Source organism: Rousettus aegyptiacus, unplaced genomic scaffold (genome assembly GCF_014176215.1).
Source record: "Rousettus aegyptiacus isolate mRouAeg1 unplaced genomic scaffold, mRouAeg1.p scaffold_m13_p_3, whole genome shotgun sequence".
NCBI classification, from domain to species: Eukaryota; Metazoa; Chordata; class Mammalia; order Chiroptera; family Pteropodidae; genus Rousettus; species Rousettus aegyptiacus.
This window is the reverse complement of record NW_023416306.1, coordinates 164,857,825-164,881,313: the sequence shown is the minus strand read 5'-3', so window position 1 is coordinate 164,881,313 and position 23,489 is coordinate 164,857,825. Positions and strand designations below refer to the sequence as shown.

Sequence of the window (23,489 nt, the reverse complement as noted above, 5' to 3'; positions counted from 1 at the left end):
ATTAAACTAAATCACCATAGACCTATATTTTCTATTACAAAGGATCTTAATCCCAGCTGTGATTTAGAATTTTTCTTAGAGCCATTAAAATGTATGTATAATTTCAGCCCTACCCTTATGATTTTAGGGAAGAAAAAATATTTTTTTCTCTATCCTCTTAGATTCAGTAATCAGGGCCCTGCAAATTAAACTGACAAAAGACAGCTTAGCAAGAGAAAAGAACACCATTTATTTATGCATGCAATGCACATATAGACAGGTGAAAGTCAGTGATGAGTACCTCAGAAAAGTGGTTAGAATTTGGGGGTTAAATGCCATCTTACTAGATTAATGGGGAAATGAGAAAGGCACTTAAGGAAAAACAAAAGAAAAGATAGTGGGTTTACAGGAGAACAAACAGGAGATAATAAAGTTTGTGATAATGTTTGTTTATACAGGTATGAGTGGTCTTTCTGTCTCCTTTGGGGAGGAGAGATTGGGGTATGTTTTATTCACACATTTTCCCTTCTGGAAGTAGATCTGCCCTGAAAAAGAATTTATGGCAGTCTTATTTCCCAGAAGTTGCTGCTTTTAGTCAGATAAAGAAAGGCGTTTTTTCTGCATCTGTTGAATCTCAGGTGTCTTCAGGTTAATATAATCTTTATGCCAAAATGGCATATCTCGGGGTGCATATTCCGATCCCCTTTAAGATCATGATCCAATAGAATTGGAGTATGGCCCAGGTGTACACACTTTTCAAAAATAGTTTGACATGATAGCCATGAGCACGGGCATTGGAACCGTCTTCCTGCCGAATTCAGTCTTAATGCTATTTATTGTAGAACCTTGGAAAAATTCTATAATCTTCCAAATTTCATGTTCAACAGCTATAAAATGGATGTATATGGGGCAGGGCTGCCAGAGTAGAGAGATATCGATAGTTGCTAATCCTTCCAGTTCTATGCTGTGTTATTGGTTGTGTCCCTATCTTAATCAAAAATTCAAATAGCAGGAGACTCTGAAAATTGTAACATAAATTAACGTTATTAGTAAAAAAAATTCTTATGACTTGCTCATGCTTTATCTATTTCTAGAAAGAGATCACTGCCGCTGTGCACATCCTAAAAAACAACAAACTAAGCTTGAGACCAAAATTTCCATATTTCACATTTCCTTCGTCATTCTATTCTCCCGTTGGAATGGTATTCCACCCACGAAGCCATTTGCTCTATGCTTATGGTAATCAGGTGCGTACCCAGGCGATTTCACACTCTAGTGTAGTGTGAAACATTCGCTTCCTCTATTTCGAGTGGTTATACAGCAAGTAAAGAACAGTCACTCTGGTGATCAGAGAGGTGAAAAGCCCAAGGAAGAGAGAATGAGAGGAGAGGAAATAGAGACAATGAATACAAACAAATTTTTTGCAGTTTTCTTGAAAAGTGGCACAGTAAAATGGGGCAATGTTTAAAGGAGGAAAGGTGGTCAAGAGAAGAGTTGTGTGTGTGTGTGTGTGTGTGTGTGTGTGTGTGCATGTTTTTTTAAAGGAGGAATTATGCTGTGCACTAATGAGAATTATTCAGTAGAAGTGGGGCTTGATGATGCAGGAAAGAGAGAGGAAAGAGAGAGAGGAGAAATTTCTGGAGTGAGGTTTCTAAATAGGCAAGAGGAGATGAGCCCCACACACTGGTGGAAAGATGGGCCTCAGGAGGACAGTTATCTTGCAGTAACAGGAGGAAGAATCTACGGATTCAAAGCTGGTAGGTGGGGGACTTATGGTAATGAAAGGGTGTGGAATTTATCTTCTATTTTCTCAACAACAACAAAAAAAATCAAAGTCATTATTTGAGAGTGAGGATGGAGGAAGAGGGTTGGGAATTTGAGGAAAGAGAACAGAACGAAATAGTTGCTGGAAGGCTGGGAGGATGCGCTGACTGGGAATGCAGTACGATTGTGCTCACGCTCATGAATTCTAAGTGTGACAAGTTCAGCATGATTGAATGTTCTTCTCCATGTTTAGTTGTGGGGCTACACACATAGCATAGAAGACAGAGAGTTGTATTTAACCATAATTGACATTCTACCAAAGACTTGTTAAGAAATAAAAGAGTGTACAGAGGAAACGCAATAAGACAAAAAAAAAAAATAAGAAATTTAAGTCATGACTATTAAAAAGTAGCAAACAAACTCTATTTTCTTATAAAAGGTATATGATTTTATAAACAATCTTACAGCTACATTCAAATTACTAAAACAGAAAAGAAGAAGGAGGAAGACGAAGAGAATTCTATTCATTAAGGAGATATCGACGGCAGTGAAAATGCAAACTGGAAGATGATATTTTGACACATTTAACTGACAAAGAGTTACATGGAAGAATATATAAAGAATTCCTAGAAAGCAATACAAAAAAGACAACCTAATTGCTAAATTGACACAAAATACAAATGGGCATTTTATAGGAAAGGAAATACACCCAAATAAGCATGTGAAGAGATGATATAATCCACTAGTCATAACTACAAATCAAGAATGCAATGAGGTATCATTTTCAGCTATTTAATTGGCAAAATGAATTCTGACAATATACATTTGGAAGAGGATGTGGGTCAACCAGCTCCCTTATACATTGTTGATGGGAGAGTAAATTACTACAACTTTTTAGAAAAGCAATTTTGCATGGTTTTTGCATATTTTGAATATGCCAATTTAATGTTTGCATGTTCTGTGACCCACGAGTTTCATTTTTTGGCAAGGAAAACATATATATGAGGAAACATTTTCAGATTTTCATCATGACACTGTTAATAATAATAGCACAAGATAACTGAAAATAATCCAACGCCCATGAATAGGACAATGAATAATTAAATTACATTTCATTCACATAACTACTATACAGCAGTAGAAAAGCGAATGAACTGAGCTATATGCAAAATGCATGAACATAAGTAAACGATGTTGGTGGCAGGGGGAACTAAGTTCTCGAAGACAATAAATGGTATGATACCCATTTTTAAAAGCGTGAAAAAAGTAAAATCAAGCAATATATTATTTAAAAATATGTATGTGCTAAAAATAAAAAATTGCAAGGGCACAAGGACACAAATTTCAGAATGTTAGATATCTCCGAGGGACAAGGTAGGGCGATAGGACTGGAGTGAAATATATAGGAAAATACAAAGTACTGGCAATATGCTAATTCTTGGGTTCAGTTACCAGTTCTCATTCTCATTATATTGTTAAATAAATAAGAATAAAAGTGAGCTACGCGTGGATCGATAATTTAAAATATTTAGAAAATAAGCAGTAAGATGTCATTGTTTTCATTCAGGTAATTAGTAAAAATTAAAAATAAATTTTTGAAGTGTCAATATTGGTGAGGCTTAGGGACTTGGATAATCTCAGACACTGCTTATGGAAGTATAAACTAGGTCAGCAAAACTGAAGAGCATTTTGGCAGTGTCTATTAAAATGATAGAAATATGCATAGTCTCTGATTCAACAACTTAATTTTTCAGCATCCGCTCTAGAGATGCATTTTAACATTAGTATAAAGAGGCAGGTAAATGATTATTCATTGTCGTAGTGTTTATAGCAGTGAATATTTTGATATAACCTTTAAGTGTCCATTAATAGGAAGATAGAATATCTCAAGTATGGTATATTCGTAATAGTGGATACTATGCCTCAGTATAGAAGAATGTGAAGATCCACATGAGCTAACGATATTGTGTGAGATATACTGTTAAGTGGCAAATGTAACTTGCAGAACAACAGGTACAGCTCAACACCATTTTGAACATATGTTCAAAGCAAACTCCTCGACCCACACCCACTCACCACCATGCTCACCAGTAACATTTGCAGAGGCCAAAGCAAGAGTAGAAATGGAGGCCCCCATATCACATGTTCAGGATTATGGATCGCGCTGCCAGCAATGAGTTCTGTATTCCCGAGTGCCAGAAGCACCCATGTGTTTATAATATGTGGACCCACTAAGTATGTGGTCTAGGGCAAGGGTCCTTTTTGCCCAAGTCTGCAGGTTGTGCCTCCCCCGGATATGTGCTTCCTTTCCTCGTCACCATAAAATGAATTGTTTTGGGTGTATGCTATGGGCATACATGTGAATGTAGATGTGTAGGCTTCGCAAGTCGATAACAGTGGTCACCGCTGGAAAGGGATGGAGATCACAATTAGATCAGATCAGGTGTAAAAGGAGAATGGTTTGGAGGGTGTTCAAAGAGATTTCAGCCACATTATAACGTTTTATATTCAAGAAAAGCCTATTTTCAGATATAACTTATTATTAAAATTAATTTTTAAAAAGAAATTAAAAAAAACAGAAATCTTCATTTGAAGAAGACTTAGACTATTAAAATAAGTACCAAGCAGGATTCATCCAATATACAATCTGATTTATCTTCAAACAACTCTTAACAAATGATGGGGTAGCAGAGAAATTTATATGCTATAGTGGAGTATATTTGAGTTTACTAAGGTCCTGGGACGCACTCTTACAAATGTCAAGGGACTCTTCCACCAAAATATGTTTATGTACCTATCTGCCAGATGCCTACAACTTGAAGTCTCATGTCAGTATGGGGTCAACTTTCTCCCTCATATCCAAATGCGCCCAGTACTTCATCCCTTTATGAACAAGGGGACCCATTTGGGAGCCGATGGGAATAACTTCATTCTTTTATACATACATACCGTGTCATACATACACCGGCATACAAACTCTAGGAAGGAAATAGAGAGTAGATCAAATAATTAAGGAGTCTGTACGTGTGTGTGTGTGTGTGTGTGTGTGTGTGTGTGTGTGAGAGAGAGAGAGAGAGAGAGAGAGACAGAGAGAGACAGAGAGACAGAGAGACAGAGAGAGAGACAGATGGGGGAGTATGGAAATGACTATACTGTATGAATTTTCTTACGGAGGAAAATTAGGCTGGTAATTGCTGTGCCGTGGCAGCTCTTTAATGAGGTGTTGTGTCTTTATTCCTTTAGGTATGGCTTTCAATGGATGGTGGCAACACTTTTCAATTATTAGCCGACTTTCACAATGATATCATAAAGAATACTTACCATAGCTTTTATACTTCCGATATTACTCTTGTTTCCCAAAACGGAAAGGTTTACTTGACAAAGGCAGGTGAGGAATTCACTTTTATTGGTGTAAACATTATATGTGATTAGAAGATACAAGAAAAAAAGAAATCTGCCATATCAGTCAACTAATTCTAAAGTCTCGAACCTATCAGGGATGATAGATTTTTAAAAATATTTTAATTGTGGTAAAATATACATAACATAAAATTTACCATCTTAACCATTTTTGAGTATACAGCTCAGTGGTATTAAATACATTCAAAATGTTCTGTAGCCATCACCACCATCCATCTCCAGAACCCTTATCTTGTAAAACTGAAATTCCTTAGCCTTTAAACAATAGATCCCTACCCCTGCCCCGCCCAGTGCCTGGTAACCATCATTCTACTTTCCGTCTCTATGATTTTGACTACTCTGCAGACCTCAAATAAGTGAATCATGCAGTGTTTGTCCTTTCGTGACTGGATTATTTCACTTAGCATAATGTCCTCAACGTTCATCCATGTGGTATTATACCATCAAATTTTATTCATATTTAAGGCCGAATATTATTCCATTTTATGTGTATGCCACATTTTACTTCTCCATTTATCTGTTGATGGACGCTTGGATTGCTTCCATGTTTTAGCTCTTGTGAATAGCACTGTTGTGAACACAAGTATACAAATCTCTCTTAGATACCCTGCTTTCAATTCTGCTGGGCATATGTCTAAAAGTGGAATTGCTGGATCATCAAATAAAATTCTGTTTTTAATATTTTGGGGGACTCTTTATACTGTTTTCCACAGGTGCTGTACTATTTTACATTTCTATTCCCAGCGTAAAAAGGTTCCAGTTTCTCCACATCCTTGCCAACACTTGTTATTTTCTGGTTTTTCGGTGGTGGTCATCATCCTTCTTCAGAGGAACGTCTATTCAAGTCCTTTGCCCATCTGTTAATCAGATTGCTCAAGTTTTTCTTATTGTTGAGTTTTAGGAGTTCTCTATCTATTCTGGGTATTGCTTCCTCATCATATCTATGATTTGCAAATATTTTCTCCCATTTTGTGGGTTACCTTGAACCTTCTTGGTGAAGTCGATTTCTAAGTATTTAATTCTTTTTGATGCCATTTGCTCTAATATCATGTAGGCGAATTATTCTTGAGACCTGTTTGCTTCACCTCACCTCAGTAGCGCCTGCCCTCATTCTTCCAGCTCGGAGCAGCGCCTTGGAAGGTGGTGAACCTGGCGTCATTCGAGGGGGCTTGACTTTTCTCTTGACTTTTTATTTGGATGTTGTCCCATCCACTGCCAACTCCTTTCACGTTAGGAGGGCATGACTGATGCTCCTCACGATTTTTTTTATTTATTTTTCTTCTCTCATTATGGCCTCAAAAGGCCGGATGCAGAGTAGTGCGACCTGTGACACCAGAGTTTTCTCTTTCTTTCGTGAGCTCTTACTTCTTTACCGTGTGGCACGTTGTTGTTCCTTTTCTGTTTTTGAATTCTGCTGGTAGTTTTGCTTTCGTTTTTTGCTATCTATCACCTTTCTATCTATCCACCTATCTATATCATTTACTTATGTATTTTTGTGGTAAAAATATATAACAAAATTTAGATTTTCAACCATTTTTAAGTGTACGGTTCAGTGAAATTAAGTACATTCGCATTATTTTTCAATCATCATCACCATCCAAAACTCTTCCAAACTAAAACTCTGTACCTGTCAAATGATGGCTTCCCCATTCTCCCTTCCTCCTAGACTCTGGCAACTACTTTTCATCTCTATTAACTTGATTACTCTTATGTACCTCATTTAAGTGGAATCATATAGTATTTGTCCTTTTGTGGCTGGCTTATTTCACTTAACATATTGTCTTCCAGCTTTATCCATGTTGTAGTATACATCGGTATTTCATTCCTTTTCATGGCTGAGTAATATTTCATTGTATGGATGTAGCACATTTTGTTGATCCATTCATCAGGATATTTGGGTTGTTGGACATCTGGTGTTTTCCTACTTTGAGGTCTTATGAATAATGCTGTTATGGACATTTGTTTACATATTTTCGTGTAGAAATATGCCTTCATTTCTCATGGGTAATTGCCAGGTCATGTGGTAATTCTGTGTTGAGCTGTAGCTGTACCATTTTACGTTCCCACCAATGTATGAGGTTTATTTCTCCATGTGCTCACCAAGGCTTGTTATTGTCTGTATTTTTTAGTATAGTTACACTATTAGGTGAGAAATTGTATCTCGTTTTGATTTGCATTTACCTAATAACTAATTCAGTTAAGCATCTTTCCATGTATTTATTAGCCATTTGTATTTCTTCTGTGGAGAAGTGTCTATTCGAATTCTTCACCCATGTTAAAATTGGGTTAATTGTCTTTTTATTGTTGAGTCGCGAGAGTACTTTTTATATTCTGGATATAAGTCCCTCATCAGATATATAATTTGTATGTATTTTCTCTCATTCTGTTAATTACTTTTTTACTTTTGAGGTGATGTTTTTGAGGTACAAACATTTTTAATTTTGAAGAAGTTCAGTTTATCTATTTTTCCTTTTGTCGTTTGTGGTTTTGGTGTCATATCTAAGAAACTATTGCCTAATCCAAGACTATGCTTTCTTCAAAAAGGTTTCTAGTTTCATACATATTTTGGGGGTTCATTTTGTTAGGTGTTCATAAGATGATGAAGCTACTGATTATATAAAAATTATTCTGAAATTCAATAACTTAATAGTTCGATGAACTTAATAACTACCTTCAGAAATATGGATCTCTCCAACAATTCTCACTTTTATAGATTAATGAGCAGGTTTGGAGCTTGGGTTAAACTTGGAAATATCTGATAATTCTAACCAGAGCGGGAAAAACACTGACTATCTCCAAGACAAGAGTGAGACTTGATTTTATTTTGGTTTGTTTTTTAAACATTGTCAACATTCTTGACTGTCTTAAAACCAGTTTTTTCTGGCCTCGCAAGTCTCTGATATAATTTTTAACAATGAGCTTTCTAAAGGTTTCTGATGTGACTTCAAAAAGCATGCTTTCTTGGACCTCAATATTGTGTTCTTGATGCTCACTAGCAGAACCATTTTACAGCCATAAAAATCTCTGTTGCTCCTTCCTTATTCACATATAAGGAGAGACCACGAAATTCTGATTCTCCCCCCACATCTTCACCACTGTGTTTATTTATTCTCGATTCTGTCAATAAAACTTTTGCTCAATTCACGTTGGTATCAAGGTTAACCTTTGTAGTTGATTTGTCTGAATCATTTGTGGAGACAGCATTCATGCAGTAGCATTTAAGAATCTGATGATCAGCAATCATATGATAAAATAAACAAAAGCGACTGTGAGTATCATTAGGAGGGATTGGAAAATAGAGCAAGATATTGATCATTTCCAGTATTCCAGAAAGCTCCCTCAAGCCACTTCCATGTCAGTATACCTCTAAGGGTAGCCATGAGTCTGACTTGTAATACCATAGACAGGTTTTGTCTGGTTTTGAACTTCACATCAATAGAATTACGCAGTATATTTCTTTTGTGTCTGACTTTTTTCAGTCAGCATTATGACTCTGAGATTCCTTTATATTGTTGTATATATTAGTAACTTGTTCTTCATCACTGCTGTGTAGTTTTCCATTGTATGAATATACTATAATTTATTTATCCATTCAGCTGCTGATGGGTATTTGAATTGTTTCCATTTGGGGCTATTATAAATAAAGTATCTATGAATAATTTTGCATAAGTCTTTTGCTGGATGAGCTTTCATTCATTTGATATATACCTAGGAATAGAATTGCTGCACCATAAATTATATGTTTGTTTAACTTTTGGTGGGGAAAAAAAATTACGTGCTTCCAAAGCTTTTCCAAAGTAAATGTATCAACTTACTGTCCTACCAGTGATATGAAGGAATTCCAATTGCTCCCCCTTCTCAGCACTTAGCATTGTTAGTCTTTTAAATGGTAAGCCATTATGGTGAGTGGATAATGACATCTCAATGAAGATTTAGTTTGCATGAGTAATAATATTGAGCACATATTCATATTTCACTGGCCATTTTTATATCTTTTTTTTGGTAAATTATCTCTTTAAGTCTTTTTAATGAAGTTTTGATTGAATCGACTTTCTCTTATTGATTTCTAAGACTTTTTAATATATTATGGATATGAGTCCTTTTTTAGAAATGTAACTTGCAAACATCTTTTCCCAAACAGTTGCTTGTCTTTTTTATTCTCTTCATGGTGTCTTTTGATGAACAAAATTACTAATTTTTAAAAGTTAAATTGATCAGTCTTTTCTTTTATGGTTGATGCTTCTTGCTTCTAATATCCTGTTAAGAAAATTTTGCCTCTTCCAAAGTTATGAAGAGATTCTCCTGTTTTCTTCTAGCAGATCGATTGTTCTTAGATTTCTTACATCTGTCTATGTAAATTTTCTAATTTTGTGTGTTTGGTAAGAGGGAAGGTTTATTTCTTTCCCCATACAGCTGTCAGGTTCTCTATTCTGGTCTTGAGTTGAGTATTCAAGGTCATAAGCTTTTAAAAATTTGTTTTTGTTTTTTTTTTGTAAGTTCTCCAATAAATCCATAAAAGTTACATCACCCCACAATCTTTGTAAAAACCATGATTGTCATCGTAATCAAGTACAACCACCCCATTTCATCCCCTGCAGTTTTGCCCTCCACAGGCACTTCGTCCCATGCTAATACCGATAATAATTTGAGTAATTGCGATGTGCTTGCTTGCTATGGATTGCCAGTGTCATTACCGGGGATGAGAGGTCATCCGTGCAGTCCTTAAATATGTAAGCAACTCAGTCCCAGAATCCTACCTCAAGATTCTGTTTTTTAGGGACATTTCTGATAAAAAAAAAAAAAAATACTGTATCAGTTATGGTCCCAGGAGGAAACATAATTCCACTCAAGTGTTTCACCTGAAGAGAGGACTATTTGTAGAACAGTGGGCAGAGTTAAAAAAAAAAAAAAACAACAACAATGATATTAAAATATCCAGAGACTAGCAATGGAAGAGAGTCATTATGGTCCCTTTGATTAAAGGGGTAATACAAATATTTAGTTGATGATAGATAGATAGATAGATAGATAGATAGATAGATAGATGATAGATAGATAGATAGGCAGGCAGGCTTCTCTCTACTTCCCTCGTTCTTATCTCCTGATAATGCCTTTCATTAGTCAAACCCAATCAGAAGCCAGTTGGAAACAGAGCTCAATTATTGCAATTCACAGGGCTCAGCCTTCCAATGCACGAGACATGAAAGAGAAAGCCTGAGAATGGATCTGAAGGAATAGTCAAATAGAGAATAAAGAGCACATGTAAATAAAATAAAAAATAAAAAAAGAATAAGTAAGATGAGTGAAAACAGTAAGAACAAACATCTAAGAAAATTAAACTAAATTGGCAATATAAATGCGACACTCTTACAAATGATAGATACAAACTATAGAAAGGTGCTCATTTGTAGAATGAATAAATACATAAGTGGAAAGAATCTAAAATGACCAATACAGATGCTACAGATTGAGAAACTATGACTCGTAGGACTTTCCAGTGCTGAACAGAGATACTGGCTCTCTGTCTCTCTGCTGCCTACACTTCCTGGCACATTGTAGCCCTTTGATATAAATGAGTGACTAAATACTGTAAATAATAAGAATAAAGGAAACCAAAAATGGACATCGAAATGTTCGTTTCTTAAAACTAAAAGCAAAATCAATAATAAAAGCAAAAGCTCTTCTGAATTATTTAAAATAGAAAATGTAAATCAATTTTAAAATCACAAAAAATCAAGCCAGCCTTGGATTGTCTGCTGCATTTTCTTCTAAAGGACCTTCAGAGAAAGAAAATTACCTAAGAATTTAGAGGCAACTCAGCTGTTACACATATGCAAAGCCAACGAAAGAATGTTGTAAACACTGTAATTCTTTAAATCTCAGGTCCATTGACTGTAAGGTGCACCTTGTTCTAGTAACACAAAGAAGGACACTCTTCTAATTAGACTTTAACATAGCATATTAACAATCATCCTGGGCAATCATGCATGGGCTCATCTAACATTATTTCTCCTGCCTGTAGTTGCATTGGTTGGTGTGCGACAAGGCAAATTTTGCATATTATCTTGTAACAAAATATAATACAATTTCATCTTTGGGGGGGTGGGTTCCTTCCTTTCTTAGGTATTTCTATAAAACACTAGGCGGTGGTTGCACAGGAAAATGTGGAATAGTGGTCGTTCTCCCAGTCGCATTTGCTTTATTGATAAATATCAGTCCTCTTTGTCTTCCTCTCTTGCTGCACCCACAACGACAGTTTCAACACTTAATTATAATGTGAGCATGTATTATGCCAGCGATTCAGGAAACAGAGCGGTGATTCAGGAAACAAAGCGATGGCGGTGTAAAGAGCTGGGACACTGTACACGTGTGTGTTGCCAATTGACCGCTATGGCGTGAGTGCCACCTGGTGGACAAAAGTTGTGAGCCGCCTCAATCATAAAACGTATCTAATTTACAAGATGATAAAATGTAAAAAGAACTATATAGCTTATGTTTGTTTATAGATGAAATATGGCATGTGGAACCTTAGCAATTGTAATGGTTAACTTTATGGTCAGCTTGACTGGGCTTGGGGTACTCGGATTAAGAGGGCGCTTCTGGATGAGATTAGCATTTGAATGGGTAGACACAGCAGACTCCCCTTCCCAATGTGGGTGGGCATCGTCCAAGGCTATGAGGGCCTGCATAGAACAAAAAAGTGGAGAAAAGAAGAATTCACCCATTTTGCTTCCTGCCCATCTTCCTGAGCTGGGGCATAGCTCTTCTGCCCTTGGACAGAGACTTACACCAGTGGTCCCCCAGTTCTATGACCTTTGATCTCTGGGAGTTACACCATTGGCTCCCCTGGTATCTTTGGTTCTCTACCTCACAGACAGCAGATCATAGGACTTCTCAGCCTCCATAATTGCATGAACTAATTCCTCGTAATAAACCTCTTCCTATATTTTGTGTTGGCCTGTGTAAGGGGAAGGTGGTGGAAGTGGTGAGAGATGGTTGGGTTCTACGGATATTTTGAGACTAAAGTCAATAGGATTTGGTGATGGATTCGATAGAGGGTGTGAGAGGAAGTGAGGAAATAAGAACAAGCAACACCAAGGTTTTCGGACTGAGCAACAGAGATAATGCGGTTGCCAATAAAGGAGACGAGGAAGGCTCAGGATGCGGGAGGTCTGCATGAAGGTGAGGAGTTCGGTTTGAGATGGCTGACTGACATGGACCTGGAGCTGTCAACGGGCATCTGGAGTTCAGGGAGGAGAATGAGAGGGGAGGTTTAAATTGGGAATCATTCACATAAAGAGGGATCTTAAATCCTAAAACTCAGTTGAAATTTACCGGATTTCATTAACCAAAGTCACCATAAAAAAAAAATAATTAATTACTTTTTTAAAAAAATCTTAAAACTAGACGAGATCTTCAGAGACAGTGAGGGAAGGGATAGATATAAGAACAGAGGGGGTTGTGTGTGGAAATCGGCCTTTTTCGTCCTGAGACCTGAACTTCTCCTCCGCTCCATCCTCCGTTCACACAGCTTTCTCTTTCTCTGGATTCGGGTCTTTTTGGTGACGTGAATACTGCGTCCTATCGTATTACTACTCCTAGCACTTCTCAAGGTGTTGCCCTCAAGTGTGAGAGAGAAACACAGGACACCAAATCCGGATCCACATTTTAACCCTGGTATAGTTTATGATCCATTCGTCTCTACTAATAATTCCCCTTGCCTTCCCGAGGGTGACTCTCTCTGCCTTCTACCTGTCAGGAATCTGACCTCCTGGTATTAGGAAGAGACACTACTCTCAGAGGGAGCTATAGCCTCTTGTTTCTAGATGTCTTTAATATCTGCTCACTGTGTCTGTCCTTCACCTACTTCAGTGAACAGGTTCTGTAATGAAATGGAGCCCGGAAAAGATTTTCCAGGGGATTAGCAAAGGCCAATATCTATATTACTCCTTCCGGCGTCTCAGAACCCTGCTCTCCCCCCTTAGTTTAAATGGAGGAGTTTTTACAAGGTATGGTATTAAAAGTCCTCTAGTTGTATTATATCAATATCAAGAGACTTCTGTTTCTTCCCTAATAGGATTAGAAAGATATAGTGAAGTTGGATCTATTACCGATAAAATTTTCACATTATACTATGACCACAGGGGATTCATACATAAACTGACTCCAGACCGTTTTGAAAATAGCGGGTCATTTGCAGCCTTTGGAAACTCTAAAGGTATTTTTGGACAGGTCAGTGATGTAATGCATTGAAAAAGTTTGCCTTGTTTTAAGAATAGATGCTACCATATGTACACAGAATAATTGGAAAGGATATTTCTTGGGACAAACTCTTATTAATGCACTTTGCTCTATTTAACTAAATGAAAACCTCTAGGCACCAGAGAACATCTCCCAAACCTTCCAAGTCTCATACAGGGTTAAATAGCTTTAACTTCACCCAGTACATCTTTATGTAAATATCTTCACAGCAAAACACCATCAGATATTCAAAGCTAGATCCTTTATTGCCAACCCAGCTTTGTGGCGGGTTTGATTCTCTGACTCCCAAGATGACCTTGAGGAAACATGAGTTTTGTTTTCCACACTAGTTTAGCCTTCTTCTTTCTAGTAACCCTGCCCACCTCATTTCTTCCTTTTCTAATGCTAACATAGGAAGGAGTTATTCCCTTTTCTCTGGTGATACTACACACAGATTTTTCTAATTTTAACATATAATCTGTCACTCATGAAGGCGCACATGCCTAAGAACTCATCATTGGGCAGACAGTCGTGAAAATGAATTCTTATCAATACATTGGCAAAGGATCAAATAGATTTTTTGACTGGAGTTTAATAAAACCTGCCCTTTGGCCCAAAGGAAATAGAAGAAATGAAAAGGTGGCTTTAGTTGTAACAGAGTATTCCAAATGACCGGGCTAAGACGGCAGTTGAGAGCATGATCTGTTCGTTTCCCCTTGCCTGAGCTTTGCAGAGAGCCAGGCGGGAACTTCTTGGGACACGTGACTCCCTGCGCATTTGCCAGTCTGTGGTGTGAGCTCGGCATAGATACAGGTCCGGCAGCGTGAATGGGAAGGTAGAACTAACAAAAAAGCCGTTACCTCCATTTTTCACTAACCGCAATTGGTAGACAATGTCTTAGTTCTTTTACATGAAAGTTTAAATTATGAAGATCGAAAGCCGATAGAGGTTTGTATATTCAGGATGAGTTTGAGGAACTCACACTCAGTAGTATCATCTCTCTCCCCTGGGACAAACTAGGAGTGCATCCTTTCTGGGTAAAAGTCATCGCTGGCCTTATTTGGCCCTGACTATGTGCCAGGCACTGTTGTGAGTGCTTAATCTTTGTAATGACTATTTATCTCCATTTTACTGATGAGGAAGTGAGGCGCAGCAAGGCTAAATTCCCCCAAATTACCCCTATAACGCGTTAGTGATGGGGTCAGGCGTCTACCACGTTGCCTTCCCCTGCCTGGACTTGCCCACGCTTTTCATTGGACAGTCTCAGCCCTCCGGGTTGTAATGTCATACAGAATTCTGAAGCATTTTCAGGCTTTTTGGAGTCCTAAAGCCATCTGTTCCATCCCACATTTATTCTCCTTACATCTGTTTCTGGCTCTCTCCCCTTCTCAGTGGGTTCCCAAATTTAAAAGACTAGGGGCATGGGTGGCGTTCTGTGATGGTTGGCCGCAATCGGCCTGCGCTGCTACCACGGGCTGGGCTCCTCATGTCGTAGCAGCAGGGTCAGCTCCAACCTCTCCTTGGGGGCCGGTCTCCACCTCCCCTTCTCATCCCTGCAAGTTCCCAAAGCGGCAGGATCAGGATCTGAGAAGGGTGTGTTAAAAAAGAAGACCTACGGGTCAGAAATCTGGGCCCAAGTTGCCCGTGTTGACCGCAAGGGAAAGAAAGCTTTTGCACCACAGGAAATGAGAACATGCTGGGGACTCAGCCGGTGGCTGTGCAGAGTCACTATCCATGGGCCTGAGGAGAGGTACTCCGCGGCATCTTTCCTAACTAAAACTCCACGGAGGAACCAAGTTTCACATCTGCACCTCGGGTTCCTCCCCTACACACAGCAGAAGTCACGTGAGTCTCCACACGCCCTTCCACCCCGGACTTCAATGCCAGGCTCAGGAAACTTATGCCTCAGAATGGTTTTTCCTCCTCTACAGAATGATCCACTTTCCCCCACACACAGGGAGGACATGCTGAACTGCCGCTCCTGTGGTTAAGCAAAACAGGGTGGTTTTGATCTGAACTGGAAACAAATCTATTATTCGCATTTCGTCACGATCGAGATAGAAAATAGTGTAAATGCAATATTTGTTTTTCCTACTCAGGCTCCTAACATGGGCTTTGAGACGGCACTTGCTCCGCAGCATATCACCCTAGATGAAATGATTTTTTATGCATATGTACCTGTGAATGAAACTACGGAAAATATACACTCCAAGAAATTCAACAACCTTCACTCTGGAAAAGTGATACACTCCAGGTAGTTACCGGTTTGCTTCAAATTTGTTTAGATTGCGCACTGGCTTCTCGGTTCTAAATTTTGAGCCTGCTTTTTAATTTTCTTGGTCAAATAAAGTAAGTTTTGTTTTTTGTTTTTTGGGGTTTTCTTTGATATCTCACAAGGCCAAATACTCTTGTAGCCTCCAAGGTGCCTTGTGTGATGCTGCAATTCCAGAAACTTGGGTCAGGTATATCAGCAGCATCAGGCAAAGTTATAGAAAGGTGCATTTGCCATCTTGAGTATAAAAACTTTCTGCGCTGTCTGTACTGGATACTGCTTATCTGCAGTATTCACTCACATGGCAATTCTCATCCATCCTAAAAACGAACATATCTAATGCAGTGAAGGCCATCTTGCCTGAAATACTGCATGGCAGAATTCTCAGGAACACACTTCTAGGATACTGGCAAGAGCCAGTGACCCTTAAAGCTATCTTTAAGGCCTAAATACTCTCTTTGAAGAACATTCTGAATTCCACAACTCCCCAAAATCTAACAACCAGAAAAGGAACAATTTCAGATTACCGGAAATTCACCGTATCACAAATATGGCGGGCCCTATTCCACCACGGTGAATTGTGTTTTTTATATATACACTGGGCTGTCGGTACGTACACTGTCCCATAGCCAGCAACGCCGTGCACCGCTTGGGGGTGAAGATGAAGTTTTGAATCAGACATATGCTGACAGTAGTTTTTTTTTAATGAGAATTATAGAACTTTCTATCCCTAAGAAAAGTATCCATGATCTCTCGAACTTTTTTGTTTTCAATGGTTTTTGTATGTGCGACATTCCAGGTCAATTAGTTCATGTTTATACTATAGGTATCTCCTTGTAGGAAATGGACAGAATCACTTTTTAAAAAATTAACACATTCATGCCATCTCCATGTTAATATTAATTTGTTATAACATAATTATTTTTAAAAGCCTGTGAAAGTTCTCTTAAGAATCAGCATATTTGAAAACCAGGCCTACACATCCTGTGATCAGATGCAGTAACTTCGCTCTACCTCTATAGAAACTAGGAAATGGCCATTTCCAAGGCAAGAATTGCAAGCACAGAGTCAAGATCAGAGAACCAGAGGCAAGTGGAACTTCAGCCAGGCAGGTTAAGGATATGGAAGCCCAAAGTTATGAGGTCAGCAATAGGCCAAAGGCAGATATCTAGTCAGGGGGTAAATCACAGTGAGTCGTCCATTCATCTCTTCCACCAATAATTACTTAGCACTTACATATACAAGGCACTGTGGTTGGTGCTATGATAGAGTGGTGAGGAAGGCATGCCTTGAGCTTGTCCCCTAGCACAGGAAATAGACATGATTGTAAATACAGTTGCTATAAGTCTACAACAGAAAATTATGGAGCATTGAGAGAGTGTTTTCCTGACGGGGTTAAGCCTTTGTCTGGAAGATCTTGAAAGGTTTCTCAGAGGTTTATGATGAGGTTGGAAGGATGAGAATGAAGGAAGATTCCAGACTGAGAGAACAGCATATAAAAGGCCCCCAGGTCAAAAGGCGCATGCGGTGTGTTTGAGAAACCCAAGGAAAACCAGAGTGACCTGAGTGTCATTAACAAAGGAGGAAAGTCTTTCAAGAGAGTGCAGCTAGGCCCGGCAGGGCTTCTTGAGTCCCAGTAAGGAATTTGGTTGTTATTCCGAGAGAGGGGGAAGCACCAAAGATGTCTAATTATGTGAGTAACTACATCGATTTATGTGTAATTCGTCTACTAAATAAGCTGGAGAATCCAACCTTAGTTTTCTTCCTACTGTGTCTCTTCAAATCCCCTTTGTGAATTTATTTTCGTTCCACCTCTAAACAAAGTATCAGGCAATTCCCATCGCTTTTCTCTTAGAAAGTAAATAAATATTTTATTGGCTCGAAAAAGTAATAAGCACACAATTTAATAATCACGTGGCTCCATTCCCATCTTGTGTTTTAAAAACCTGCAAACTCTTATCCAATTTAAATTTGTTTCCCAAAGTCTGTTTGGAACTTGACCCAAACTGGGAAGCCTGGAGTGTGGGGAGATAAAGTGTTTCTCATTCTTATTATTTTCTAGTTCATATCCTCCTCCCTCATAGCTTATGATTTATAGCCCTTCTGGAGTTTGGGTGAAAGAAGAGAGGTTAAAAAAAAAGGGTGGGGGAGCAAGAGAGATCTTCCTGATGGAACCCTTTCAAGGAAGCAATGCTGCTCTTCTAACTGTGACAAGTGCCCCCAACACATCTCCAGGGCTTTGGAAGTCTGCCACTCTCCAGGGGTCCCCGCTCCCTTCAGGCAGTCCCTCTGGGCAGCATTCCTTTTTTTCCTTCTTATTTAAGCCACGGTTTTATCCAGATTCCTTAATGTGTGTTGGTTTGTTTAGGAAAACTGGAAAAGCTTACATAAGAAAGATATTGCAACATGACACTCCTAAGGGATTTTTGTCCTCGGTTATTGCGGAAGTAATAGACCCTTTTGGAATAGAAAATGTGAATGAGAGTTCTTGTTTGTCTAGTTCCCTTTCCATTAATCCAGTTGGAAATTTCTATAAACTTACTCTTCAACTGCAATGTAAGTATAATAATATATCTCTTATGGCTAGTAAAAATGAAAAATTACCTTTTGAGAAGACTGTTCATGCTCATTTATAGAACAGTAGATTTCAAAATTTAGTCCAGTTGGCAATCTACAAAAGTTTGTCTACATTTTCTCAGGTTTCTGAAGGAATTTTTAATTTCTAATATAATAAAAACCTAGCTATTACTTCATCAATATTTCATCAATAGTAGTACCCATCATTTATTCCTGTGATGTTATTTTTGTATTAAACAGCATTCAGGAGAATTTTTTAAAAATAGGAAGTCTCTGCAGGTTTTGTCCTCCATAATAAAATAATTTTAAATCAGTTATGTAGGATATTTCTATTTCAAAGGATTACATGATAAAGACATAAAAGCTAGTGTAGTTCATTGTAAGAATCTGGGTTTTACTCTGAGTAAATGGGATGCCTTTGGAGGGTTTTGAGCAGGAAATGACATGATCGGACTTAAGTTTTAACAAGATCAATTTGGCTGATGTGTCGAGAATAAACTGGGCTGGTGATGAAGAGTGGGCAAGAAGGAAAGCAGAGAAATCAGGAAGCTATTACAATATCCAGGTGAGAGATCACATTAAATTTAAGATGACTGTTACTCATCTAAGTGAAGAAATAAGGTGGATATTTGCAAAGACGAATCTGGAGTTCAATACACATCTGGACTGGAGAGAGAAATTTGAGCAGTCAGCATATATATGATAGTTAATACTAAGAGACCAGATGAGATCACCAGGAAACGAATGTGGATATAGAAAGGAAAAAGTCCGAGGTCCAATCTCTGGCATCCCCACAGTTAGTGATCCAAGACATGGGAAAGAATCAGCAAAGGAGAGTGAATGGTCTGCTCTGAGGAGAACTGAATGAAGATGTTTTAAGAAGGAGGAGGTGCTCCTGTGTTAGATGCTCTGGATAGGTCGGGTAAGATGAGAAACCAAAACTGGCCAGCGGAGCTGTGTGAGTCATCGGTAACCTTGACGAAAGCTGTTGTTGGGTGAAGTAGTGTAGACCAAGGCTGACTGGATTAGGTTCAAAAACTGATGAGAGGAGAGGAATTAAAGATGATGAACAAAGGCAACTCAAGGAATTTCACTCAAGGGGAAAGAGAGAGATTATGTGGCATTTGGAGGGAAAGTAGGAAAGAATTTTTGTTGTTTTGTCTAAAATGGGAGAAGCTAGAGTATGTGTGCTTAATAAAGGGAATTACGAGGTTCTCGTCCCACGACTTCTGTTTGTTTTTTCAAAATGAGGCAAATATTGTTGATATGCTCCATGACCTATCAAAAACATTTGGTTAAAAGAACACCGATTGCATTATCCTTCTCGTGAAGAATCACAATAAAGATTCTAGGTTATTAAGGCTCTTGGAAGTTTTATAGTAAGGAAATCAGGTTTCTTATAATTACTTAGACTTACATGAATTTTTTTTTCTGCTGAGAATGTTATAGAACTTGTTTCACAGGAAAGGTTGAAGTGTAGATTTGTGCTTGACATATTTATGATACACTTTCTATAAAATAATTTGAATGATAACCTGAAATGTGGCAAATGTGTTCTATCATAGTTTAAAAACTCAAATTGTGTATTTGTCAGTTTTGTCCACTGGTATGCTTGGAGAACATTAACTGTTTTTATTGTATATCAAATCATTCCTCCTTTAGCTCCAGGAGTTGTTTCCTCATTTCAAGATTCAGATATAGAGAAGACTGTGGTGATTCCTGGTTATAGCAGCTTCCTAATCACGAAAATTATAAATGATCAAAATGCTTTAGCTATTGCTACAATGCCTATGAGAGCACCTGAGAATATGATTTTTGTAAAAGACACTTGGTTCTTATATAACTTTGGGCAAAGAAATGGACAAACATGGTCTATTTATGAAAAGCCATGTAATTATTGGTTTCAGCAACAAGATGATTTACAATCTCTCAATGTCCTGAAATATGTTGATCTGGGGAAATCTAAGACTTTAAAAGTTAAGGTCATACCTGATACAAAAGGTAAGCTTATTTTTATTGGGAAACATCAAAAGGAGATGGTTTTGCTTTCCTTAAATGTGAGATATATTCTTTGACATTTCCTTTATCTTTGGTTTCCATAGTAGCAAGCATTGTACTAATAACAGTATTAGCTTCTAATTACTGAGCATTTACTATGTGTGAAGCTCTGAATTAAATAATTTTTATACATTTTTTATTTAATGTTTATAATAACTTTAAAAGGCTAGACTATAATCCTCATTTAATAAATACGAAAACTGAGGTTAAGTTAGCAGCCCAACTTTGCACGGGATTTTAGTTTAGACTTTTGCTTTCCTCCAAAAAGAAAACCTTTTAATTACTTTGAATTTAATTATTTTAAGTGATTTTAAAGCTAAACAGTGGCTTTCAAATAAAATTCTGTACTTTTTTTCTATTTTTCCAGGTATTTATTTATTTATTAGAAAAGTAATAACAAAACTTAATGATAATGATGATGGAGAAATGGCATACTGGAAAAGAATAAAACAAAAAATTTTAGTAAATAACAGAGCTAGAAAGAGAGGAGAAAAATGATAAAAGGAAGGGAGAGAAAGAGAAGAAAATCCTGTTACCAGAAGTGAAGAGGGAGCTCAAAGCCAAAAAGTTAGCTAATATATGTGGCTCCCTGAAGGATGTGAGGCTCAGATATAGGCTATTTAGGCAGTGGGATGGATTTTAAAGCCCAAACCTTAGTAGAAGATGTGGCTTGGGGCCTTCCAACTTTGTGATAGGAAATTGGGACTGAGACCATTAATAAAGCTGATACCATTAAACCACAAAGAGAGGATTAAGAAAACTCTACATACCATCTCCATGGGGCTCAAGTGGAGAAAAAAATCTCCTGTAAGAAACCCAAATTCCAAGTCCCTGTAACACCAGAGACCACCCACCAAATGCAGGAATTTTAAGCTGAGGAATAATTGTAACCCCTGGGCACCAACATAATAAGTCAACACAAAATCCTCTGTAGGAATATTTTCATAACCCAAGTAACATGGACTTTCATGAGAAAAACCAGTCTTCACTGAGCATGAATTGAAAAAAAGATTTTTAAAACTCAATATTAGGGAGGGTCAATGGACATTGGAAATAGAAAAATTTAATCTCCAAGACCTTGAGATAATAGAAAAATCAAAAAGACTATAAAATAAGCATATGTAAAACTCTTAAAGAGATTAAAGAAGATATATGAACCATAATAAAAGGACAAAACACTATTTTTAAAAGAGGCTTATTTGAAAGACAGAACCAAAGACAGTATATGAATGAAAACTATAGTCTTTGAAAAAAATTGGAAGACTTCTATTTCCATCATACTAAATATCCTGAAAAACTTCTTTTTGAAACCCTTAGGATTCTTTCTCATTGATTATAATACCGATTGTCTATATTTCCTTCAAATAATTTTAGAGTTTTAATTTTATGGTTTTAACTTTTCATTTAATTTGTTAATTTATCTAGATTTTGTTTCGGTGTGTTGTAGGTGGTTAGCAAATTGTTCCAACATCACTTACTGAATACTGTGGGGTTTTTTGCTGATTTCAAAATACGATTTTATCTTAGTATACAATTCAGCTATTGTTTTTACTATTTCTAGATTTTTAAATTCTGTTCCTTGGTTATATTTTTATATTCTGGCTCAAATCCCACAATGTTCTCATTACCTTGCCTTTAAAATATAGCAACTTAGTTGTTAAATGGTGCAGTTGGTTTTACCCATTGAATTTGATGGTACCAACTAGTAATCGGCATATCAACTCAATTGCCAATTGTGAAGTAAAGCCTCGTCCATGCTACTAAAGGGATGTCCCTGGACCAGCCACATCAGCATCACCTGGGTACTCATTAGAAATGCAGTCTTTTGTGGTTCCATATGAATTTTAGAGTTTTTGTTTGTTCGTTTTTCTGAAAAACCCCTTTGGAATTTTTATAAGGATTTCGTTGAATCTGTAGCTTTAGGTAGTATGGACATTTTAACGATATTAATTCTTGCAATGCATAAACTCGGGTAAAGAGGGTTCTTAGACTCAATTTCCACGAGGGGAGTATTTCCCACACCGCAAACAACGTGGCTGACACCAGTCGGCTATCCTGCAACTTGGCTCAGTTCTGTCAATCTATCCAGAGATAATATCACATCCCACAGGATAAGGGTTCAGTCCTAGAAAACTGCCCCCCCCACACAACTTCAGATGCCAGATTGTTATCTGTGCTTCTGATTGACTGGCTACAGGTTGGAGGCTCCTGTGACCCCCTCCTTGGGTTCAATTAATTCATTAGAGCAGTTCACAGAACTCAAAGATACATTTTACTTAATGGATTACCAGTTTATTATAAAAGGGTTTGATGAAAGATACACATGAACATACAGATGGAAGAGATGTATGGGGCAAGGCATGGAGCCGGGATGCAATTTCCATGCCCTCTCCTTATGCTACTCTCCCAGCACCCCCATGTATTCACCAACCTGAAAACTCTCAAACCCTGTCCTTTCGGGTTTTGATGGAGGCTTCATTACACAGGCAAAATTGCTGAAGTCATTGGCCATTGGAGATCGATCCGACCTGGACGTGGGGTGGGGGCGGTCCTGAAAACCCCAACCTTCTAATCGCATGGTTGTTTTTCCTGGCAACAACCATCCTAAGGTGGGACCCAAAAGTTACCTTATTAACATAGCAAAAGACAGCTTTGTTTCTCTCTCAGGAAATTCCAAGGGTTTTTGGATTTCCATGCCGAAAATGGGACAGAAAACCAAATATATATTTCTTATTATAAATCACAATATCGCGGTGGGATATCTTTTCATTTATTGCATCTTCTTCAGTGTCTTTCACTGATGTCTTACAGTTTTCAATGTTCAGGTCTTTCACCTCCTTGGTTAAATTTATTTGTAGGCATTTTACTCTCTTTGACGTTATTATAAATGGTATTGTTTTCTTCATTTCTCTTTCAGATAGTTCATTGTCACTGTATAGAAATGCAGCTGTATTTTAATTTTGTATCCTGAAACTTTACTGAACTTGTTTATTAGTTCTAACAGTTTTTGGGTGAAGTATCTAGGGTTTTCTGTGTATAAGATCCTGTTTACTACAAACAGAGGCAATTTTACTCCTTTTTTTTCTGATTTAGATACCTTTTATTTCTCTTTGTTGCCCAATCGCTCTGGGTAGGACTTCCAGTACTATGTTGAATAGAAATGGCAAGAGTGAGCATC

The 23,489-nt window shown here is 37.7% G+C and overlaps 1 protein-coding gene across 1 annotated transcript in view; it reads left to right on the top strand.

Annotated features, from left to right (window-relative positions):
• The window catches only part of CATSPERB (cation channel sperm associated auxiliary subunit beta), a 68,255-nt gene that overhangs the window by 28,259 nt on the left and 16,507 nt on the right, over window positions 1–23,489 (top strand). Inside the window, 6 exon segments of the mRNA XM_016145433.2 lie at window positions 1,080–1,226; window positions 4,987–5,131; window positions 13,241–13,395; window positions 15,504–15,658; window positions 18,045–18,232; window positions 19,922–20,254. Coding sequence (XP_016000919.2) covers window positions 1,080–1,226; window positions 4,987–5,131; window positions 13,241–13,395; window positions 15,504–15,658; window positions 18,045–18,232; window positions 19,922–20,254 — 1,123 coding nt within the window.